Source organism: Calidris pugnax, unplaced genomic scaffold (genome assembly GCF_001431845.1).
Source record: "Calidris pugnax isolate Ruff unplaced genomic scaffold, ASM143184v1 scaffold32, whole genome shotgun sequence".
Taxonomy (NCBI): domain Eukaryota; kingdom Metazoa; phylum Chordata; class Aves; order Charadriiformes; family Scolopacidae; genus Calidris; species Calidris pugnax.
Window position 1 is genome coordinate 4665417 of NW_015090783.1, and position 20592 is coordinate 4686008.

Below are 20592 nucleotides of genomic sequence, written 5' to 3' on the forward strand. Positions count from 1 at the left end.
CAATCAAAATAACAATATTCAGTGCTTAGATGTCACCCAATACATAGTTACAAAGTGCTTTGCACATAAAACTACACAGTTCTCTTGGGTAATAGTCCTTTTTGTGGAGGATTCTGACTTTCCCCGTTGTGGTTTTATTAGAATTCTGAACAAAAACTTGACATTTCAAACTTCTTTGTGCAAATGAAAAGAAGGAAAGGTTCTTGTTTTAAATACAATCTACCTGACATTGCTGCCCTAGAGCAGTTCCTTGGCAACTTGAATCTTGGGAGCACTAAGTCTTTGATTTCAGGAATTTTGACTGAATTCTTGGCTTCTAGAATCTGAATGAGACCACAGCGAACAACCAAACAAACAAGCTGGCAAGAGAGTAGTTTGCAATCTGCCAATTTAAATGACTTTCAGTAGCCCTACAATGTGGGTTTCCAAGACACTGCCAAATCCCCAACCAGCTAGTTAGTACCATTCCTGATTTTAAGAAAGTATCAGCAATGGTCTCCATGCATTTATCACATAAAGGTGAAACTACACCAGAATTCAGTATTGAAAGAAAAAGGGAAATATACATCTTTGTTCTTAGAAATCTTTTCATGGCACTTTACCCGAATCTTCAGAAATGAAAATCTTTATGATCTTTAAAACCTATTGTATTATAAAAATCTAAAGATAAGGATGGTGATGGATTTTTGAAGAATATGCAAAAGAGAGGTTCCATTTTAAATGGCCCCAATTTCCAAATAAAATAAGATACAAAATCTCTTATATTTTCAAAAACATGAACAGAGAAAGTGCTGGTACACTGTTGTAACACAGAAACGACCATTTCTGAACGTGTTAGAAGGTTAGGCTACTGTGACCTAAAATTCACTGCTCTTTAATCAGTGTCTCTTCAAAAGAACAGATAGTATAAAAGTAATAGAGGGATATTCCTATTCTACTGAAAAAGCTTTATTACACATACTCAGTGCGTCTACACTATACAGCGACAGGCAGATACACAGGCACAGAAAGGCTTCTCTTTTCAACTGGCTGAGCTAAGAGAACAGGGCCTCTAAAAATAATTCGTTTTGTTCAGCAATAGCTTTCATCATTATTCTTCTTTTTGCTATTCTTGCAGTCTGTGAGAAAGGCTAATTTTTCTTCACAGATCTCTGCATGTGTTCTAACAGCTCAAGCCAGGCTCTGATTTTTCAGCCTGCTCAGGAACCAGAAGAGGCATTTGCAGGGCAGGAGACATTAATGTCGCTTGAATCAAACCTGCTTGGAAACTTTTATGGCCATATTCTATAAAAAAGAGTAAAAAGGAATCCTGGGGGAAAAAAATGGAAAAGAACAATATTAAAGCTGTTGTTCACTAGCACAAATGACCGTTTTTTATTCACTAAGTTAATGTTTGCAACTAAAAAAAACCACCACCCTCCATTTCATTCAAGGCACCACTTAAAGTGCAATCCAGTTACTCGTCGTAGTCATTCCTATCGAATGTCTGTATCTTACATTCCATTAATAGGCTGAGACTATGGCCAAGCAACACCTTCCCATAGGGTGAACAACCACTCTCTTGTAGAAACCTACTCATTCATTTGGTACTGCCTAGAACCCCCCACCTTCACCCCCCGGCTTCTCCGTGATCATCTTATTCACAGTTGGATCAGATCTCTGCAACTGTGACTGGGACGCAAACTCCCTTCTCCTTCATTGACAGACGCTCTTAGAACTATGAAATTTGGAGAAGGGCACAACTGATGGAAACCAGATGGAGAAATCAGCAACATGCCCAGAGGACTTCTAATGATTTACAGATCACAGTTGGCAACTTGGCCTTAGAAAATTATAATAAACACATTATTATAGGGCTTCTGTAGATTCTTACTTCATCAGTATTTCAGAACAGAGGAGCTTTTTTAAATTTTTGTACCACATATCCATTAATGCAGGATTCCCAAAACATCATGTGTACATTTACAGTATACAAATAAAATTAAGCCCTTTAAATAAATTTTCAGATAATTTAGAATATTTTAAAATTATTAAGCTGAAAGAGTTCCTTGGAATTTGGCAAAATTAAACTTTGAAAACACTTCTGCTTTTCTTCAAAGTCATCATCATACTTCTCTTCAGTATTCACCGTTGTACCTCTATTACTTTAAATGGACCAGAAGTGGATAAATCATAATCTGTAAATGAAATCTGCACAGAACTCAAACATTGTCAAATTTCACTAAACACTGTCAACTTGAAATGACTACACACTTTTTTGGAATTGTGTTTAGTTGTTAGCTCTATCAAACACCTCCTAACAAGAATTCACAGAAAATTCTGGTATTACCAAATCTATGCTTTCTGTAAGAGAAACCACAGTCCAAAAATATCTGGTGTGCTAAAGCACAGATGACTTCCATATGCACCGCTCAAAACAGATTAAAATCCTGAGTAGTTTCAAATGGTTAATGTTGACTCTGAAGAAAAAGTGCTTAACTTCCTATAATATTAGATAAAACACCACACCTAGCCTACCCCCCACCTAGCTACCCCATGGTGTTCAGCTACTTAAACCTGATTTAACAGAATTTTTACAGTGCCTGACTGTTCTTTTTGGTTTACTAAATATGGTGCTCCTTCTTTACTGAGGTAGAGATTTCCCAATCTCCAAGACTTGAGGGGTTGTCTTGTTTCTAAACTTAATTATATGGTAATGTGCTAAAAATACTGTTACATGGGAGGACTGCAGTTTTATTCATTTTATAGATAAGGACGCAGTCCTATTTCAGGAAAATTATTTCCAGAATCTGAATAGTTGATATCCTGTAAAGGATATGTCTCAGCTCATCTGTCAATCTAATTTGCTTCATATGATAAGAAGCTGCACTCTCAAGGCTGCAATTCAGGAAACAGAACTGGAATTCCAAAATTGAAGTTACAAAAGCCCACAAAACAAAACAAAAACCCCTCACTGATACAGCAGAAAAGAGGAATGGGTGGAGAAAACTCATAGTAATTTTCTGTATTGGTGATGTTTTGCAAAAGTAGGGTTTTTTCCCCTCAGTTATTTGCCAAGGAAAAACACACTTCAGAGGATAAATTGCAGTTCACAGAAAATAGCTAACCAAGTCAAGCATTTGATTCACCAAATTTTTCTGTTCTCTAAATCATGATGCACAAGTCTGTAGCTCTGAGGCTGGCAGTGGTTTCATTGCAGACATAAAAGCAGACAGAATTAACATGGCACGGAGACACAGCAAGGACATGAAGAAATCCAGGCAGATTTCTGAACTAATTTCCATTTGCCTTTGGTAAGAGAAGAGCTAAGGGAACATTTTTCACTTTCAAGGTAATGCTTAGCGGCATTGCAAAATATAAACTATCCTACTACGTGGATAAGATGAGGTTTCCATAGAATAAATATGAGGTTGGTTCAGAGGCCTGAAATAATTCAGAAAGAAACAACTTTTTCCTTTACGTTAACTCTGTTTTTTCAAAATACTGCCCAGACCAGTAGGGATCTTTGAGCCCTCTCCCACCATCACAACAAAACTACACAGAAAGGTATGAGCCCAAAGGCCCTTCCCCAGGGCACAAACTCCAATACCAAGAACCTATAGGAGCAGTGGAGGAGAATGGGCTATGGAATTTTTTAAAACAATTTCAGAAATAAATAATTTAAACTGTTCAGAAAATGTCAGTAAACACTCTTTCTTTTCCAATTACCTTCCAGAACTGGGGACTACCAAGTGATCTTTATTCATTTGGAATAACAGAAGCAATTACAGCCTGGAACAATCCAACTCCAGTGATATTTCATAAGACAGTGGCAATGTACACCCAGAAAATGGCAAATCATCCATCTGTATGCTCAGTGAAACTACTCTTACTGATTGTTCAATGCTGCTATTTAACTTTCTGGAAATTCTTATATTGTTTAATTTCTGGAAATTTTTCAAGAGTCAGTGCTTTGCCGTTGACAGTTTTGACAACAGTTCTGCCTACAAACCTGATCCGAAGACGACTTTTCCACAGCTCTGTGAACTCACATACAACAGAAATGCATAAGTCACACACCAGGACACCTGTTCCTCCTTATCAGAGAAGCCCAATTTACTTCTGTTCCAGAGAAGCTCTCTCATTCTTACTCAAAAACTGCCTCAAGAATCCAAAATTTTGGAAAGTATCTGCAGTAGTAAATAAAGTAAAATTCACATTTTTAGAAAGCTTTGGACCCAGTGCAGTGACGGCCTGCATGTTGGTTCTGGAACTGCCGTTAATGTGCTTGGAGAACTTTGGCCCTACGGGAAATTCAGGATCAAAGTGCTAACCTGAGGATGGGTGGTATTGCAGCCTGCTGTCCCTTTCAGTTCCTTGAATACACAGCATTGTGAGACCAAAATGTTTTAGGCAAGAACCTGTAGTTTCTCTTTGGAACGCGGTTTACCTCAATGCTCCTTGGGCACAGATTACTGCAAGAGACAATGGTTCCAGACAGTGATGTAACGGACAAGCAGTGAGAAGCACTCGTATCCCGTACTGTACCCTCCACTCAGTGATTTCAAGGAAATGCAAAAAGGTTACATACCTGAGGCTCATACAAGGCCCGTGCTTAAACTATGTGCAGAAAGGCTTAGCCCTATAAAACACCAGTGCAGTCAAGAAATACTGACTTTAAACTTCTGGTTGGGCTGCTGTCTGCTACAACTCTCTTGACTCACACAATAATTGTTATTCTTGTGTAAAATTCTCTTTACCAATCATGCAGCTATGGCTTTTTTTTGTACTTACTCATTTTTTTTTAGAAAAAGAGAAAGGAGGCAGCATTTTGCTTTCTTAGCTCTTTAGTTATACTTTCAGAAAAAGAACAGTATTTCCTATTTGCTAGAAATGTAGTACTTACTTCTGAGGAGTGAGCCCTCTAAAAAGTGGCTACAGTTTAGGCTGTATGGTCAGTAGATTAACTAAAACATTCAGAATGTTGGGTTTTTTAACACATATTTCTTTTATTTCACCTGTCACTTGGAATCTTGTACCTCTGGAGTCATGGAAATAAAGACCCCCTTTGGAGTAGTCCATGCATGGTGATTATGGGACTTATCAGGGATCATAATTTATAATTTCATTCAAAAACCTCATCTGGATTTCTAAGTTGACAAAATAGGTTATTTCATTTCTACAGGACTTCTAAGATGGCAAAAGGCTTTGTTTAATAACAGTTTGGCACTCTAGAAAATCTAGGAGACATCCATTATTCAGTCAGCTAGCTTATAAAAATTACATGACTTTTAACACACTTTTTAATTGCTTTTAATTATTAACATTTACATTGCTCTCAAAATGACAAAGTGTCTCTGCTGGAGACACGGTTAAATTTTTAATAACACTAGAAAGCAAAGAAACAAATCTCAGAATGTGGATTTTGAACATACACAATATTACATGCATATGCACATAATATTATCTATATATATAGATAAAGTTCTATCTCTATAAAAAAACATATAAACATAAACCTATATATATACACACATATGTTTTCCTGCATATATCATTAATGCAATCATGCTGTTCAGAAGGTAAAAAGGAGATTAAGCTCAGAAGGCTTTTGGGATCCACAGGCCTGAACAGAAATAATTGCACAGACCCCTACAAAGCCTGTCTTACCACATCTTTCCTTTGTGGAACTTTGTCAGTTAGAGAACGGGAGGGTACCAGAGATCGCGGTGTAACAGGCTTACTCACTACATATTTCATAGTTCTAGTGGGAAGCACTCTTTACAAAAAAACCTCACATAAAGTAAATTATTTTATTCATGTACAAAGCCAGCTATCAATAACCTTGTCCATTTAAAAGCATTTCTCTCCAAACAACTAGGTCGCTATTTTTTTTTTACTACTCCCTCAAATTTCAAATACCTTGCAATTCTGCAATTTTAATTGGCACTGGAGTTCATTAAATACAACATTTATTGCCCCCCAAAAAAGAGCTGCACTTACATTCTGTCCTTGTCTCTCTATTGCTCTCTCTCAGGACTTTTTCCCAACTTACATTTTAACAACTTACCCACTTTGCATGCCGTATCTTCAAATTAATCCTACCCTTGTTCTGGGCTTTTCAACCTTAGTAAACAGAGCCAAGTTAAGTATAGCAACATTATTTTTTATTGAACTACCGTTGTTGCTCTTATGATTCTTGCCAGAAAACTGAAATTTTCCTGGTGGTGTCACTATCAGATATCTTCCATTTTACATGACCTTCTCATTTCAGATAAAGCTTATAGACTTGCTCGCTGCCAAGCACACCTTTTACCTTCTGAGGTTTCTGAACATCTATTTTCCAAAACTCAGCTCTGTCTGCAATGTTAACCACAGAAGAGTAAATGAGCTACAGCACTGCTAAGGCTAATATCATTAGGTTGCCAAGAGACATCTTGAATATAACTCAGATTGATTCACAGATAAAGACAGACAGACAGTAATGTTGTTAAAACATCCCCATAGGCTTGTTGTTCCTTCTTTTCTAGAAAATTTTTCACACAATTACAAAATAATGAAAATTTTAAAAGTACTAGAAAGCAATGAAGATAGTTCCCTCTACTATTTGGACATGGACAAACCCAACTGCTCATGCTCAATCCTTTCTCTAGGCATTTTTCCCCCTTCATCTCTCATACCATCCTTTCAAAAGGATGTATTTTGACCTCCCTCTTGCTGTATCACTTTCTGTTTGAGCTCTGGGTGAGCTTCAGTCCTCTGATAGGAATCTTAGGAGTACATGAACGAAAGTCAGACTATGAAAGACTTAAACCAGTTTGGAGAGCTGGAAGTAACCCTGAACTCTTAAGACACAAGAAACTATTTATCATAAGCAAATAACGTGGAGAAGCTTGCTTCTCTCTTTAGCAAGAGTAAAGAGGCATTTTTCCTTACAAAGTAGTCTCATTGTCCAACTTTCAGTTTTTGCATTTCCTTGAAGTACTATGTAAGAAAAGTAGGAAAACTGAGGTTTTTTTCAGAGGGATGGAAAGAGAATGGTGTGAATACAGTGCTAGCATTATTTTCTTCTGATACAAAACCTGCAAATGCTACTTCTTGGTTCAAATTCAAACAATAAAAAATCCCTTGTGTGACAACCAACGCACACCAACTCTATGTGCACCAGAGATGATCAGCCTGCTAAAATTACCTCCTGAAGTTGTAAAGTTGGGTCATAAGGGTTTAATTACATAATTGAGAAATGCCCAGAATACATCTTGCTACTATTGTTACTTTTCCTATATTTCTGGTTTGTTTTTTTTTTAAACTTTTCTTTTCTACATTGACCTCTGACCAAAGTATTGTTAAATTTGCAAACTAGCCAACATTTTTTACAAAGATAAATAAGAACAAATTCTCTTATGAATACATTTTTATCAGCTTTCTTTATCTTTTACTTACTCCTCACTTCATAGCCTTGGTTTACATTTCAGAATCTGACAGGAGCAAGGCGTATCCCACTAAACCAAATTACAGGTATTAATTAATGGCTCTCGCTGGTTTGCCAGCTCCTGCAAGCAGAAGGGTAGATAAAAATGTATTTACAGCAAAATTTAATTACCCATTTTCAAGCCACTGGCCTCCTGGCAAAAGTCTCCCAATGTAGCACAGAATAGGACTCGGATTAAGAATTAATTTACTGTCAGCAATGATCTGCAATTTAATGGCTTAATCAAGTTTGCTATGAAATTGGTAGGGAGCTCTGGAGCCTAATGTTGCCCCAGAGCCTGCTGCATCTAAAGACAGGTTTCAGAGATCCATAACACAATCATTATCCAGCAAATCCAACATCTCTCTCATATAATCAGGAACTGCCTCCAGCAAACTTACTACTCACATTACAAAGTGATAGCTCATGGATTTGAAGTTCAGTGCATACATTTGACTCTTTCCTCCTCTTCCAGCTAAATCTTCCAAAGAAACTGTACTTGCATGAATACCAAGATTAGCATGTAAATACAGGCCAGTGCGTGACTAACACATTCTCTCTCATTTCTTCAAATCGTAATGCAAATATAGAAAACTGTTAATAAAAGAAGACAAAAGGTTCTAACACACAAGTGCTTCTTTTAGCTCTATTCAGAATTCTCCCTACAGTGGGCAGTATGATTACAGAGTTCTTTCTATAAAAGCACAGCTGAAGATGGAAATAACAGATTAAGAATTTGAAAAACACAGTTGGGATAAAATTAGCTATGAACTGAGCCTTTTTGTTTGTTAAAATTTTGAAATTTAAAAGATCTTGATTATTTTTTAAAATAAAATCAATCCACATTTTCTGCCAGAAGCCAACTGATAGAAAAAGAAGAATCCAAGTGCTGAAATGGAAATTGTTATGCCAGAAATAGGGGGGTGAAAACTAGTCTCTTGAGCTTTCAAGGCCAAATTTTAATGATCTCAGAGGTTCCATCCTTTCAAAAAATATGAATAAGCTTCTCACATAATGTGTTTAGTTAGGCTGAAATATCCCAAACTCCCTGCAAATTATCATCAGTTGTCAAAATATCCTGAGGGAAACTCCTAGAACTGCTTTGAACACCCTACTATCACAGCAGCTTACCTATTTTACTACTTTTTCCCTGCTAAGATTATGAATCATCCTTATGTCTCCCATTCTGCCACCCATCCATATTTACATCACATCCAGCACAATGCTACTAGGACATCCAAATGCTTCTTTTAGCAGCACTAAGGACTCATTTTCTTTTATTTTTTCTCTTTTTTTCCTCCTATTTCTTCTTTTTTTTCCCCATTTTTCTTTTATTTCCTCCTTTTTCTAAAATAATCGTCACAGCCTTCCCCCCTTATTATTTTTGAAACAGAATAAAATACAATACCTCAAAAAAGGACTTCATCACAATGTGGAAAGATATTTTATATACTGATTTGAAGGCATATGGATGTAGAAGTTTTGGTTCTTAATTCCTAAGTATGAAAATGAACATGAATCCATTCAGAATTGCACAGACAGGACCGTTACGCAGTCCTACACCCTCACCGAAAGCTGACATGCACTTGTGGTGGCTCCCTATATATGGTTAAATGAAACTCATGGATTGAAAATGATGAAACTTTGTATAAGTGAAGATCTAGTACAAGTATAAAAAATACCACGCTTAAGTTCATTGAATCGCTTGTATCAATAAAGATCTTAGCTAACAGCAAACTTTTGTAGTAGCACATTGGTTAATGAATATGCTGTTGTCAGAACTCAAGCATGCACCAAAGGTAAAACAATCAAAATTCGGAAACATCAAACCAACCCCCCCAGAAAACCCCAAATGATAATCGTCACAGCCTCCCCCCTTATTATTTTTGAAACAGAATAAAATACAATACCTCAAAAAAGGACTTCATCACAATGTGGAAAGATATTTTATATACTGATTTGAAGGCATATGGATGTAGAAGTTTTGGTTCTTAATTCCTAAGTATGAAAATGAACATGAATCCATTCAGAATTGCACAGACAGGACCGTTACGCAGTCCTACACCCTCACCGAAAGCTGACATGCACTTGTGGTGGCTCCCTATATATGGTTAAATGAAACTCATGGATTGAAAATGATGAAACTTTGTATAAGTGAAGATCTAGTACAAGTATAAAAAATACCACGCTTAAGTTCATTGAATCGCTTGTATCAATAAAGATCTTAGCTAACAGCAAACTTTTGTAGTAGCACATTGGTTAATGAATATGCTGTTGTCAGAACTCAAGCATGCACCAAAGGTAAAACAATCAAAATTCGGAAACATCAAACCAACCCCCCCAGAAAACCCCAAATGCACAGACACGATGAACTACATGTTAAACATAATACTGTGTATCGATGTTTGTGTAGGAATTGCTTGTACAATATAATTGTTTAAATGCAGGAGGTAAGATGAGGAGATGAAGAATGAATTTCCATAAAGAAAAAAAAGCCAAAGTCTTAAGCCATCGATTATCATTCATAAGTTCCTCCTGCAGTATTTTTCAGTTGAGTTCACACACAATATATAAACCGACAGCAAGTCTTTTAATGAGTGTATCCAGAGTACTACAACATGGAGTCAGACATCCAGAAACATCTCATTAAGCATTTGACCACATCCATTCTAAAACTAGAAAGTTATGAGAAAATTACTGTTTGTACCTTAATTAAAAATATTAATTACTTTTTATTTGTAAGACTGAGCTTTAATCTTCTAGCCTCATATCCAGTCAACTGAGTTACCAGCTAATAATAATTTCCTTTACATCTGTATAGATCACTGTACTTCTGATGCATTTCTTAGGAAAATGATGTTTTGTTCCCATATATTTTACAACACTGCTTTGTTTAGTTATCTGCAACAATGTTTTTCATACCATGAAAACTTCTTCAGAAACAAGAAAACTCTAATTTTGTTACCCTAGTTCTAGCGGGTTCCTGAACATTCTGCTTTAAATTCTGTAGGGCATGTATTACAAGGATACATTATGAAATATTACGGCATTTATTCTCTGAACTTTAAGCATGGACCTGCCTCCAAATATGGCTGAGAATACAGTTACTAAACTCTTCAGCATCTTAGCAAGTAAGTATATATTTAATCAGAAAAGCAGACTCTTCATTCATAAAAAATATGCAAAAAATCTCTTTCACAGCGTTATATCTTTCCTGTGTCAACACCATGTATGCCTAGGATGGTTATGCTCATCCAGAAACTGCAAATTACCAGAGCACGTGTAGGGATCTTAGAGCACACAGCAATGATGGCAATGATAATACTAGTGGGTTCCAGCTGTTACAGTTGTTCTAATAATCATCTCCCTGCCCATTATGATACTGTTTATGATTACAGCAGTGAATTGAAAACAGCAGCTCCTGCTTTATAAACTCCCCTTTCTCATCCCAGACAGCACAGAATGGAACTAGAAGGCCTAAAATTCACTCCACCCATCACAGCTTCAGTCCCTGATCTAACCCCGGGTTCTTCACTTGCACAGCTGCACTGGGGTTTGCTTCTCTTTTCTCCACAACAGCATGCCCAGCGTTATGTGCAGGCTGTATTGCCACAGGTGAATTTTGTTTGGTTTTTTTATCCCATCACAACAGGAAACTGGATATTTTCAAACCTTAAATTTTCTGGACCTTGACCTAAATTTTTGAACCATCAACTATTTAAATACAATTTACGCTCTCTCAAATAAAGTTATACCATGCTGGATTTCCTTTCAAGTGGTAGGCATAATGCTTTGCTTTGTAAATTCAGAACAGAATTTCCTTTCTGTGTAATCATCTTCAAATTTACTCATTGAATTTCTTTCTAACCAGCTGCAGAGGGCTTGGTGCTAAGAGCAGGCAACAGCAAAGCCCGCCCCCATCTCAAGTGGGAAGTGAGGCTGCAAACCATCAAAATGCCGAAGGCACAAAATAGCACGCTTGTCCCAATTTCTTCATGTTATTTTGGTACACTTTAAAAAAAACAACAACACATAACTCATTAATTATAACCTTTCAAAAGTGTTTTCCTTTCCCCCAAACTGTTAAAATTTAGTAGAACTGCAGTCAGAGTTCTAATAAAACTATTTTTAGCGTTTGTTATATAGAGAACATCATGAAGAGCCTCATCTTTCTATTAATGCAAATGTATTTAAGCAGTCAGTGCAGGAGACTTTAAAATATGCTAATCACTGTTTCTTTGGACTCCAGTCCCTAATGTCTTTGCTGATGTGCACATATCACAGACACGCTAATGGAATACCGCCATTTAAAGTATCAATAGGTATTCACAGCTCCATAAAGTGACAACCATATGTATATTTTATTGCCACATTTATATATTTCATAAATTTCCAACATCCTTTTAATATATAATGTTCTTATTTTCTGGTGGCTGAGCTGAATTGCCACTGTGTGTTATAAATGGAAATGCTTTTGATAATCACATGCACTGTTTTTAAAGTGATTCAGTGCTGATGAGAGGAGCCAGATTGACGGCCTTGCAGATTGGAGTTCCCTGTTAATCCACAAAGACAACAAGTCACTGCCAGGGCCGTAGCCGGGCCAGCTTCCCTCTACTACATCTCTATTTAAATCCGTAGAGAAAAAGAAAAATCCCAACATATATATCACAGCTCTAAGTCACAGTCACTCTGCCTGCTCATATCCTTGGCCTTGCTTCTTATTTTTACTAGCAGAGAAAGTAATCAAAGCAAGCAATGCATTTCTGGGATTGGAGTGCTGCCCATGAGCTGCTTGGTAGCGCACGTTTAAATCCAGCAGCACAGACCGCTCTTAGACCAGCACATGCATCTTCAGTTTGTAGTCAAAAGACTACAAGAATTTTATCTAATAAAGCATTGTGCTAAAGTTACTGGGTCTTGCTTGGCTTCAGCACTCCTCTTCTGAGAGCAAGTGGTTCTCACCTACTGGGTGTCCCATGAGGAATGACAGGTATTTTCTTCAGCAGGTTGCTACAATAAGGACAAACCTACCCCAGATAGATGTGTATAACTCTTAGTTTTGTCACTATTATTTACGAAAGTGAATACACAGTTTATTTGCAATGTGCCCAAAATATAAGAAAATAGTATTTTGGATTTCACTTATCTACCACACAGTGTATAGCAGCAAGCATCACATCTGAAAGACACTTGTCTAAACCACCCGTTAACTCCTAATCAATAAAACTGAACTAGAAATTTAAAGCACAAAGGCCCTTTTCTAATGACACACAAACACATCAGCAATTAGGGGAGAATATGCTAGCACAGAAATTAATAAGCAAATAAAACCACAGGATTTTCAAATACCGAAAGCAGATCAGCCAGAATACTTAAAACAGAGCTACACGGCTTAGTCATAAGGCTAAATGAACACAACAGGGTGATGTGGCCAGAAAGAGGAGCATTTCACTCTGGGATGAGAGCTGTGGCTCTAACAGCTTCCTCAGACACCCTCTGGCCATTTGCAAGTAAAATCTTGCCACAGGGAACAAGGGAGCTGTTAGTAAAGAGATAATGGGTCATCCCCTTCTTAACAGATATTCAGTTATATAGCTGTTTTCTCATTTCAATAAGATTTCATCAATAATATTAGCCTTGGATTTTTGTAAAAGATCAAATCCCATTGAAAGGATTTTCAGCTATTAGAAACGGCTTGAAAATCTTCATAGCAACTTCACAAAATATGCCATCTACTGCTAAAGAAGGAACCAGGAAGTTTTAAAATATGTTCATGAGTGGTCTTAATGTAGCGTGCTTTGCTTTTAATCATACTCTGTTCCTTTATGACTACACTTTGCATTTTACGGATTCTAAAAACCCACACAGAGAAAGAGCTAAATCATATTTGCCTTGCTGAAATGAATAGTTTCGATTACGTCTTTGAGACCATGCACTCAAGCCAAGATACTTTTGGCTCTATAGGAACATATTTTTAAAATGTGTTGCTAATTATTTATATAGCTCATTATCTCCTTGCTATGCTGAGCACGACTCATTTCCCTTGTCCACCCACTGCCTCTCAGGTAACAATGAACTAATGCTTTGAATGTGTCTGAAACTATTATTTTTTTTTTTTAAGAAGGAAAAAAATCAACCAGTGGAGCTGCTTCGGAGAAACACTCAGTGAAATCCAAAAATAAGATCTCACTCTCAGTAGATTTGAGAAGCATTAACCAGTGGAGCTGCTTCAGAGAAACACTCAGTGAAATCCAAAAAATGAGATCTCACTCTCAGTAGATTTGAGAAGCAAGGCACTTACATTGGAGCTTTCCCCCAAATACAGAAAATCTCTACCAAGGTTTCAAGAGCAATGCAGGTACCTTATAGACAGCTGTGTGCATAAGAGAAAACATCCCAATGTTTCTGGCCCTCCAAAATAAAATAAGTCATACCAAGGCCCTATATGGTGTAGTGATACATATTCCCAAAGGAGAGAAGTAGCCACCATGTACCTAGAGAAGCCTGCAGTCCTGCATACAGCTGGTGGATGCCTCTCCCCCAACCTGACAGAAAATGGTGAGGCTGATGGGCACACTCCCACACTCCTTAGCATGGCTTTGCACAGAATAGGTCCTGTTAGAATGCAGTTACACAGGTTAGCCACAACTAGACGCACTATTTGAGAGCTCTGTTCTGCAAAATCTTGTGCTTGTTGAAGTACATTGTGAGTTGTCTGCAGCATCAGTGGAATCACTTACGCCAGTTACTGACAGCAGTAAATAACTGAAGTATTGCACATACTTTCCCATACCTCACTATAACTGCAATCTTACACACTGCCAGTGCGCCCTGAATGTTTTCACGTTTTCAAGTGTCTGAAGACACTTCTTTCTTCATACATCCAGTTTTAATCTATTAGAAACAGAACCAGACTGCTGCTTTGAAGGGCAGAATCACAAGTGCTGTTTCAAATCAGAGATCTGGCCTCAGATTGAAGCAGACAAGCAGAAGTTTCTATGCCTTTAGTAAACTGGTGTCCAACTCCCAAACTCATTCTATTCACTATACTTCACACTAAGCCATTGAAGCAGATGAGCAGAAGTTTCTATGCCTTTAGTAAACTGGTGTCCAACTCCCAAACTCATTCTATTCACTATACTTCACACTGAGAAAGTAACTTGCACTATTTCCCCTTCTAAAGCAAAGGTTCCAAGTTGCAGGAATGTTTGCTGAAGCACAATGCCAAGCAATACAGTACTTTCAAGTTTAACTTCAGGTTAATTTATCATAAGATTAAAAATTCTGGGACTGTAGTTTGTAGTTATGTAGTTACTTTTGACCTAAACACAAACATTCTGTGTGACACCTTGTCAGTTTTAAACTTTATGGAAGGACTTCTTTGGGTTTTTTTAAACAACATTTGTCAGTAAAGCGCCTTCGCATTTGGAATCTGTACTAAGATCCCCAAACATAGATGCAAATACTGGATCTGTGCATATAAAATATGCATGAGTGCTAAGCAAAGGTTAAGACAGGAATTTGTAAACTTCAACATACACTAATATGCTCCTGTTCATACATCTCAGTTTTTCTGGTTATGCTTGATAAAAGAGCACAGCTCAAAAATACAGTTTTATATAACTTTTTGACATCCAATACACTTTTCACCAATATGCCTTTTATCTTTGATGTAAGCCACTGAGCTATGGGCTCATCATAGGCTCTAATATCCGTCTTTAGAAAGGGATTTCATTTAAAATATCTTTCTCCTGACTGTGCTGCCTTTACAAAGTGCACAGGAAAGACAGGTAACCTTAAAAGGTTTCTTTCATAGAGTCAGCTATCTAGGCTATATCCAAGTATTATCTCAGAAGCATTCATGGCTTTGTTTATTATACTAATATCCATTAGTTCATTGTTCTGCCATTGTCAAGAGACTAAAACCATGTCTGAATAGCAAGCATACTCAAAATATTTACAAATTTAAAATATTTTTTTTCCTCTTAAAGCCCAATTTTTGCCTATTATTATAAACATCTAGTGTTCTGGCCTCAGTAAACAATGAATCCAAGTGAACATTTGGGAAGCATGACAGATTCCTGCTTTGCACAGATGCAAAAAGGTTTAAATGGAGTACAGTGGGTATTGGAGAGGAAACTACGTACTGCAAAAGAATAAAGCAATTACAATTCTTCCATCACGAGCATGTGATAGAAGGCTATATCTCAGGAAACTGCTGTTGTTATAGAAACTCTGCTGACATGTTGCTAGTGTAGTGAAAGTGGCATTATACACACACTAATGTCCTTTTTATCAACCTCAGTTCAAAATTCAGAGCACTTTAATTTACAATCAGAGAGCTGCACGTCATTCCCTGCAGCTGCAGGCAGTGTCAAATGCCGCCGTTGCCTGGTAACTAACAGGTAACCGGTGTAAGTCTGTTATATTTATGTACCTGGAAGCTAATGACAGAAGACGAAGGGAACATTTGTCTGTAGATAAAAAAAAATGGTCTCTGTTTATTAAAATACAGGATTTTCCTCATGCAGCAAAACCACTGCTGAAACATAGAGTACCAGAATGAAAAATTGCACTTATTTCTTCTGATCTGCAGTGTAAATGCTTAAAAGTTATTGTTACTGATATAGCTGTAGCTACTCATTAAAAATTAAAAAGAAGTGAACAGTAAGTTAAAATTTAGCTCCCAAGTGCTGTAAGTAGAGTATGAAAGAAACATTGTTTATTAGTTCGTTGGGAAATTTTAATCTTGGCATCAGAGTATCTAGATCTCTTACTATCTGTAATAGAATACTATATAAACAATAGTGTTTAAAACAGAGGCTGGCTTGGGTGTCCAAAGTTCACAACACAACTTTATGCTTCTAGAAAGCATGAATTACCTGCATGAATGAAATTAACAGCAAAATTCCCGCTAATTTCAACGGCATCCCATTTTTGCCACAAGTCGGTCTGGGTCCAAATCTACAAACAACTACCCACCTTCTCAAATCCCTTCTGTTAAGGGAACTTCTACACACAATGTTAGAAGATTGACTTCACTTTTTTCACCAGGAATGTCTTTTACCAGACCTTAATATTCAGTTCACATTGCAGCTATGTAATTACTCTTTTCAGAAGCAGAGATGCAAAGAAGGCATTAACAGCCCTTCAAAATATCACATTTATGCCCTTTTCTCTTGTCATATTAAATATAATTACTTCTGATGCAATCAAACTCATACCCTTCAGATGGATAAATCCAGCACCAAATTTAGAACCTGAAGCTTCAAATCTCAGGCTCTTAAAGCAAAGCTTTAAGCCTTTACTTTCAGTTCAGTAAGATACAACATAAGAACTTTAGGTTTAAAAATGGCATCTTTTTATGAATTTTCTTTAAATTTAATTAGTTAGTTAATGGTTGCAAAGTGCTTTGAAGATCAAAGGTGATATATGAAATGCATGTTATAACTCAGTCACCAAGAGGTGTGGATCAAGTGACTGACCAAATATATGCTCCTCAGAACTCATTATCATTGGAAAATAAATCACAGTACCTTATTTTTCATAACACCTGTAAGTACTGAAGAGTCTAAAGGACTTACACTATGCACATGTTCTTCACACAGATACAGACATACATGCTTTTAGGTTGGCACAATAGCTCCTTTTTAAAAATGGGACAGGATATGGGAATAGCAAGTATTCAAACATGCAGTCCAGTTATAGGATCAAGTCTTGTTTAAATACAAGTGTAATTTCAATTATGCAATAATGAATTGCAATCAACTCTATGAAGAGTGCAAAACCTGGGCTAACAGCTATAAAGCATGCTTAGAGAATAAACCTTCACTATCAACTCCTCTGCCCCTTATACATTAAAAGGAATATATTACATTCTCTGTAGAATTTGCTGTATGTTATTCTGTCTACCTCATTTGAAAAGAGTATTTCTCTGTAAAACAGCATTAGGTTGAGAAACAAAGACCTGAAGTTTATATCTAAATGGAAGCTCTGGAACTTACAGTTTACTCTGTTTCAGGAAAATCTGAACCAAAACATTAGAAATGGCTTAGGCTACTTCATCTTGTATGTCTAAACACAATTTCAGATGCTTTACTCTTGATAAAGAAAAGCCAAGTTTTTAACACAATTTGCTTCCTATATCAGCAAAAAACCCACTGTTAACAAATGACAGACAGATGTTTCATTGCCAAGTCACAAAGTTTTGACATTACATTCAGAAGCAACTATTCTACTATGTCCTTCTACTACGACTAAATAATAAACAATGGATAAAGGCAATGTAGAGTTCCAAACTCATCAATATGATTTATTTCACCACTATTATTGAATAGAGTCAGTCATTTGGGTTTTTTTCAGTGTCTCTGAAATGGTAGATGAAATATAGAAAGTTTCTGCAATTCTAGAAGTTCATACAAGGATTCTCATGTCCCAGTATCCTTATACACTATAGGATTTGTTTCTGCTGGTAATTGGATGAGATCAGGCCCATCACTGACTCTCCAGAGACATGCTACACTTCCCAAATGTGCCATTACAACTGCTTCTGCAGCTGCAGAAGGAGCTCTGTGAGGAAGTGATCTGTGCTAAAAATAACCCTGGGGCAGGCACGGGGAGAAGTAGCTTCATTAAGCAGGCACTTCTGTGAAAAGGACAACCATGAAATTATGGTTTAGCTACCTTGGGCAACTGGCAAGTTTTTAGAGGATAACTGTGTACATAGTAGATTTCCTCCTCTACTTACCAATTCTACATTTACTACTGTAAATTGACTCCAAAATTCAACTCGATACAACTACTTCAACCTCGTTTCTCAACAAACTTCCAAAAGCTTGTTTTCCTTCTTCACCATCTTTTTGTTTTCATTATCAAGTTAAAAAAAATAATAAAGAAGTTACACCCATTACAATTTCACAGTGCAAAAAGAAGTAAATTCCTTGGTGTAATGAAAGCAAAAACAGCTACTAATTATAGGAAACAAAATGTAGTGCTCCATCTGCAACTCTGATTTTAAAAAGAAACAGAAATTTGTCCATTTATGGATTCAAATGTCTTTGTACTTAAGTACTTTATCTAAAAGGAAGAATTCAAGGCACCTCAATGGCACACACATTCTTCTCTGCAAGTTGTCTTCAGGTACACTAACATTACCCTATAGCTTTTATATTCAAAGAATCCTTCTAAAAGGTTCTTCTCTGAAGGCAAAAGGTGCCTGGAAATCAGAAAGCGTGCAAACGCATGAAATGCAACCAGAAAAAAATCTGCTGACATTCAGAATCAAGTGTCAGAACATATATACGAAAACAGAATGGAATGTGCTGATCCTAACCATTAAGCACTGGATTCTGTATTTTGTATGTATGCATCCAGAACAAAGCACTGGAATTACTAGTTATAACAATTTTTTTAAATTAAAGTCTCATTTCATGATTAAATTATGTCCCAAACACACCTGTATATTATTTAAGTACTACTAGTGTTCTATAAGATGCTAAGAAATTAATCCAAAATGTATCGCTATAAAACCCCTCCTTCTCCCAAACACTCCCACTCAGAAAACCCCAACCCCCTGATGTGAGTGCACATGCAAACAAAAAACCTCACCCAATCAATCAACCAAACAAAAGCAGTAGCAGGGACTGCAAAACTACGCTTGTCTTTAAATCAATCAGTTGCCATGAAACAGTAAAAAAAAAAGACAGGACTTACTAAAAACTGCCAACGATGATGCTCTTGATTTAGGGTGGTGACATGAGACTTAGAAATACGGGTCTCTTCTAAAAACTGGGTCTGATCAAATATTTTCTGTGATGTTGCAGGCTGCAGACATGATGGATCATTTCCAAACTGTAGAATAAAACAAAACAAGTCAAGTGGCCCGTTTGTTAAAACTGCATTTGTACTAGCTGACTAGCACTTGCTCTTTCTACAACACAGGCTGTTTCATTAACATAATTTTCACTCATATGCCCCCAAATGCTGCTTGAAAATGATGGTTAAATATACATTACATACAATAGAAGCCAATTTAAACTAATAAATTCAGCCTAGCTGAAAAACATTTTGTCAGGGCAGTCAACAAGAGTGAAGTCCAACATAAAACTCCAAAATAAGACTTAAATAGTATGGTCATTAGCCCCTTGCTGGAAATTAATTTCAGAGGGTAAATGAAAATAATTCAGTTTCAATATTTTCTCTATAAAATGTAAGGACATAGAACTAAGGAGAAAAATTCTGCCTATTATTTATCATTAGAGACTACAAGTTTGTCAGAAATCTCTAACAGCTTATACCAAGTCCTATTAGAAATCTTGGGTGGGTTTTGCCAGTTTACCCACACAACTCACAGCGCTCCTTAGCTTAAGAGGGGTCATGAGGTTTGATATTTCAAATTTCTTTCGGACGGAGTCAGCAATATAAACATTCTCAAATTCCTTTTTAAAGGTTTGGCAACAATTACCTCCAATACACTACATTTTCATATAAGTATAATTTGAAATGCATATGTGTCTCAGGAACCTCAAAAGATCCTGAATTTGGGATAGTTCAGAACTACTTAATCCTTTGCTTAGCATTTTCTGTTCTGGCCAACAATCAAACACCATTTGCAAATTGACTCAATAGAGACCATAAATTATTGAGATAGCCACAATCTGAAGTCATTGAAACTGATGTAAAAACTCCCACTGATTTTTGGCTAAGATCCTAATTGTTTATAGTTTAGCTTTTTAACCCAAGAAAAGATCTAATAAAGCAGTTTTCCCCTAAGGCAAAATTAGCTTCCCTTCCTTACATCATAAGTCAACCAATTTTAATAGCAGATGAAAAATGGTGAATACAGTTTAAAAATAAAAAAAGGTTTAGAAAAAAATGCAACATAGCATCCGCCAGCACTGTGACAGTTTTAAATAAATCAAAGTTTGATGTGAAGTCTGGCATAAAATGCAATTAACTTGGTCTTCCTATTCCCAGAAGAAGCTTAGCAAATCACTAAGATGATTACATACAAAGATACCGATGTGACTGTCCACTTCACAGACAGTAATGAATGGATGGCTGTCTCCAATACATAAGGATCAGACTTTAAGTCTCTCAAAAAACCCTATGTTTTTAGAAGGAAAACATGGAAACTTAAC

At 36.6% G+C, this 20592-nt stretch overlaps 1 protein-coding gene across 6 annotated transcripts in view; it reads right to left on the reverse strand.

The window, feature by feature from the left end:
- RIMBP2 (RIMS binding protein 2) overlaps nucleotides 1-20592 on the reverse strand; it is a 160029-nt gene that overhangs the window by 103442 nt on the left and 35995 nt on the right. For 3 of the 6 annotated variants that reach the window (XM_014963742.1, XM_014963747.1, XM_014963774.1), the window contains exon 3: nucleotides 19166-19303. The exons of the other annotated variants lie outside the window; for them this stretch is intronic. In XM_014963742.1, the coding sequence (XP_014819228.1) occupies nucleotides 19166-19303 (138 nt within the window). The remainder of the gene's footprint in view (nucleotides 1-19165; nucleotides 19304-20592) is intronic. 6 annotated transcript variants of the gene reach the window in all.